This window comes from Venturia canescens, chromosome 1, assembly GCF_019457755.1.
Source record: "Venturia canescens isolate UGA chromosome 1, ASM1945775v1, whole genome shotgun sequence".
In the NCBI taxonomy this organism is placed as follows: domain Eukaryota; kingdom Metazoa; phylum Arthropoda; class Insecta; order Hymenoptera; family Ichneumonidae; genus Venturia; species Venturia canescens.
This window is the reverse complement of record NC_057421.1, coordinates 28,062,851-28,067,188: the sequence shown is the minus strand read 5'-3', so window position 1 is coordinate 28,067,188 and position 4,338 is coordinate 28,062,851. Positions and strand designations below refer to the sequence as shown.

At 36.3% G+C, this 4,338-nt stretch overlaps 1 protein-coding gene across 2 annotated transcripts in view; it reads right to left on the bottom strand.

The window, feature by feature from the left end:
* Positions 1 to 309: 309 nt before the first annotated feature.
* Positions 310 to 4,338, bottom strand: part of wmd (serine-threonine kinase receptor-associated protein wmd) — a 76,334-nt gene continuing 72,305 nt past the window's right edge. For both annotated transcript variants that reach the window (XM_043430920.1, XM_043430911.1), the window contains exons 2-5: positions 3,241 to 3,539; positions 2,445 to 2,674; positions 1,680 to 1,816; positions 310 to 1,368 (exon numbers count right to left, since the gene is read on the bottom strand). In XM_043430920.1, the coding sequence (XP_043286855.1) occupies positions 1,154 to 1,368; positions 1,680 to 1,816; positions 2,445 to 2,674; positions 3,241 to 3,539 (881 nt within the window). In that variant the 3' untranslated portion in view covers positions 310 to 1,153. The remainder of the gene's footprint in view (positions 1,369 to 1,679; positions 1,817 to 2,444; positions 2,675 to 3,240; positions 3,540 to 4,338) is intronic.

The following is a 4,338-nucleotide window of genomic DNA, read 5'->3' as shown; positions in this document are numbered from 1 at the left end:
TATGGTTTGTATTTGCAAAAAGTTTTTTAACATTTCAAAGACAATGAAGATTTCCCTCGGTTGTGACGGTAGGAGCAGAACAAAATGACAGAAAAGTATCAAATCGGCTTCTTGCTATTCACTATTGCCCCTAAACATAAATTCCTAAATGATCATGGAACAAATATTGAGATTTCGCAACGCAAGGTAAGAGCCATAAGAGAAGTGGTAGAAAAAATTATGAAAAAAAAAAAACAGAAGAACATGGAACCCATTGCATGCCTTTTCATCGAATAAAACCGATGAAAGGCTGCAGAAAAAATGAATCAATGAAATTCAATATGCTTCTTTATTCGCTTATTCATCACAACACCTCGGTTATTGCTCATTCAAATCACGTAGTACACAACAACGAGGCACGTATATAAATTAGATAAATGCTCTTCACTTTTTCCGATTCATTCTCTCTTTTTCTGTTTGTCTGTCTCTTTCGCTCTCTCTCTCTCGTTCTTAGCAATCTTTTTTTCCCCGAATCTTCACAATAAATACGAGTCGGAATATTTTTTCCATTCGTTGAAATTATTTGTCAACGAAACTCGAGGATGAATGGCGAAATTCCGATTGTTCGCATTTTCTTCGAGATCTTGTGATTGTTCTGTATTTACAGAGGATTTGGCAGCTGTTTAAAGTGGTTTGGTCGGTCCAGGAAGTAAAGGAAGAGCCTTAATCAGGAAATCGACATTTCTATGTCTCTTAGTCTGAAAATTACCCAAAAGTCATTGGCCAAATAATTAGAATCTCAAATTTAACCTCTAGAGGACCGGAAGACCGATCAATCGGCTCGCCCTGTGATATGAACTTTGTATATAGTTGATTCGTGATACCAGACTCTAATTTGGACACTTTTGAAGGGCGATTTTAACTCTCAAATCCCGGCCGTCTAAAGGTGAATGGCTCTGTTTTTTTTTATTTTTTATTTTCCATCGCTCTCTCTCAGAAAGAAAAGAAAGAAACGATAAAAAAAAAGCCATTTTTTATGCCTCACCGATCAAACACACGTACACACATGCACACGAATCCCTAAAGGATTCACTCACGAGTAACACGTTGAAAAAATAGTTTTCAACGCTTCTTTTCGTATAGTTCTTCTTTTTTTTCATACGCCAAATGACCCTTAGCTCGCCGAAACTTCCTGTTTGTTATTAACCACAGCCGTATTGCTTTCCTGGATCACTTGTGGCTGTTCCGTACAACGCCACAAACCGTATGTTTTCCCGACCGTCGTTTGCCACAGTCGCAATGTACCGTCTTCGGAACCGCTCGCGTAAAGCTCCCCATCCGGCGAGAAACATACGCAATGCACCGGGCCGAAATGCCCCTTAAATGATTCTGGAAATTGATGAGTTTGACTCAAAAATATTTCCTGGATCGAATAAACTACTAAATAAAATGAAAAAATTGCTTATTCAAAATTCATCGCTAATTTTCATAATAGTCTCAACATTTTCATCAGGGAAACTTATTCAGAGAAACTGAGCTCAATCGAAATGCACGTCTCCCATTAAAACATGAATGAAAAAGAATTAATTGAACTTATTTAATTGAATTTGACGTTGACAACGATTCACTTCGACATAAAAAAGGCCGTTACAATTTACCTTATTCGTGTTATACTCATAAACAGGAAAAAAAATATTTACCGATTTCAGCACCAGAGAGGTAATCGAACTTGTACATCTTGAAGTCTTCACCACCGCAGACAAACATCGTACAATCGGGATGTAGGCTAACGCTGTTCACTTGAGTCGGTATGATGAACTCACGAATCTTCGACAAACTGAATAAATACAATTTTAGAGTTTGAAAAAAACAAAATTTAAGGACGATAACAAAAAAACGATTACCGAAGATTGAATAGATCACCCAGAATATTCTCTACTCTCTACTTATGATAATGAATAATATAATTTTGAACGTCTGTGTCAACTCCATTGGTGAAGTTCATTTGTAGTAAACATAGTTTCATTCAAAAATATCTCAGAAAAAAAATTAAAAGTAATGACAAACAACGATCGAGGCAAAAAATACGTTAATTTTAAGTCGATGGTATATGCAGAAACCAATTTCAGAATTTTTCAATCAAGTCAAATAAATTAATTGAAATCTGTGAAAAAAATTAACATAACGAAGGAAGGAAGTTTGATAGCCCTTTTTGAAGAGTGGAAGCTTCGCGATGAGAAAGCTACTAGTTTATTGGAAGCAAGTGCGTACGTAAAGGATCCAATGTTTATGAACATTCTCCTTCATATGCTATATTGAGAGAAAATTCATTACGATGCCGGGGATGCAAAGAATACGGACTTCCCGATAGGCCAAGGACAGACGAGCACTATAGTTTGTGAGATACAAAACATAAGATAAAAATGATGAGAGAAAGGATGACCTTGGAGTAATTGAAAACTCACTCTTTGCTGTTCCAGAATGTAACGATGTTTCCGTGTGTCGTTGTAATTATATTGCCATCTTTAGAGACTTCCATGGAGCTCGGAATCGCCGGAAAATCGAGTCTTCTCGTCTCTTGACCGCTACTGCGATCCCAAACACGAAGACTTTTATCGTCCGCACAGCTCACAAGCGTTTTGTTATCTTGGAAGAATTTTGCGTGCCTTATACCACTCGTGTGACCAGAAAAGATCTGAAGAAAAAAATATCAATGTGACCAATTTTAGTAACGAATTTACAGCTAAATAATAAAACTACTCATTTAAGAAATAATTTCTAGTACAGTAATTCTTATATAATTGGCTCTACATGATGAGAGAACCGATCATTTATTTTAACTTACAAATATGCTAGTATTGACAGTAGTCAAAAACATTTGATTAGAGTGATTGAATGGAAATATGACTACTATTATTGAGAGTCTTAAAGTGTTACGGATACATCAATTTGCTTGAAATCTGAGCAGGATGAGTAACAATATCAAACTCTTATATTTGGGAAAAATTATTGAATGAAGTTCAAAATAATCGCTTGGTGCAAAGCTATTTAGAATTTATGCTCATTCTCAAAACTTTTTGTTGGCAAAAAGCTGTGAGCGAATCTGGAAAACGACTCATGAATGTTGTAATTCTTCTCGACTATTGATCTCAAAATTCAGAATATCAATTCAGTCTTCTTAATTTGCTGACTCTTTTTTTTTAAATCTGCAGCCAAATTTGCAAGTTAATTTCTTTTACTCAGTCAACTGATTCGAATTACCTGTGGTGTAGCCTCTGGTTTATTTAGATCAAATATACGAATGAGTTTTTCGTTGGAGCCTGTACAAAGATGATTGCTGTCTCTGCTGAAGTCAACGGATTTGACAATGTGATTGTGCTGAAAAGAATGAAGCTCTTCGCCCTTTATGGCATCCCAAACTTTGGCATTAAAATCAGCAGCACCGCTAGCTGCTTTAGTTGCTTCAGGATTCAGCGCAACACCCCAAACTGCACCTTTGTGTCCTTCAAAAGTACCGATCCAGTCGCCGGTGTCACCCTGACGAAGCATAGGCTTTCCATCTGAAATTTTCATTCTTTTTACTCTCGATAACTACATTTTGACCAGAAAGAATCTTAAAAGAAGCAGAACAGAATCTGTCATAAGATTTTTTTCTGTTCTATCTAACAAATTAATTGGCTATACTGTAACATATAAAACTACCAAAAGTCAATGACTTCAAGTTTACATAAATTTGATGACTCCATCAACTATTAATCCTACAAATATCAGATACAATTTGCTAGAAAGTGTTGTTTCACAAGAAGGTAAAACGTTTAATGGAAAGATTTTCAATAAACGAGTTTCACTGGAACTCAATCTGTATATTGTACGAAACTTGATCATCCATCAGCTGTTGTAGCCATTCTCCGAAATAGATTCGAATGGTAAATGATAATTTTCTGACAGTTTGAGCAGATGAAACCTCAAAACCTCCATTATTCCACAAAAGAAACTTATAGATAATAAGGAATGAAATACTGGCCGATAAGATTGTTTTCTTCAACATAACCTAAAAAATACGAATTCGAGGGAAATAGAAAAGTTCATCCGCATTCGAAGAAGAAACCTTCTACCTCTAAATACAGTTGAAATATAATTGAAACGTCGCAAAATTTCCCGGAGGTAAATGTATCATGCTTTAAGGTGACCTCCGAGCAAACAGAGTACCGAATGGTCATACAACACAGGGAGAAGCCTTGAAGACTCCCGGAACTGGGCCAAGGCGATCGAGAGAGGGCCGATCGTGATCGATGTTAATATAAGCGAAATAAGCGAACGGGAGAAGCAAAAAAATCGTAAAAAGAGCCCGACAGTCCT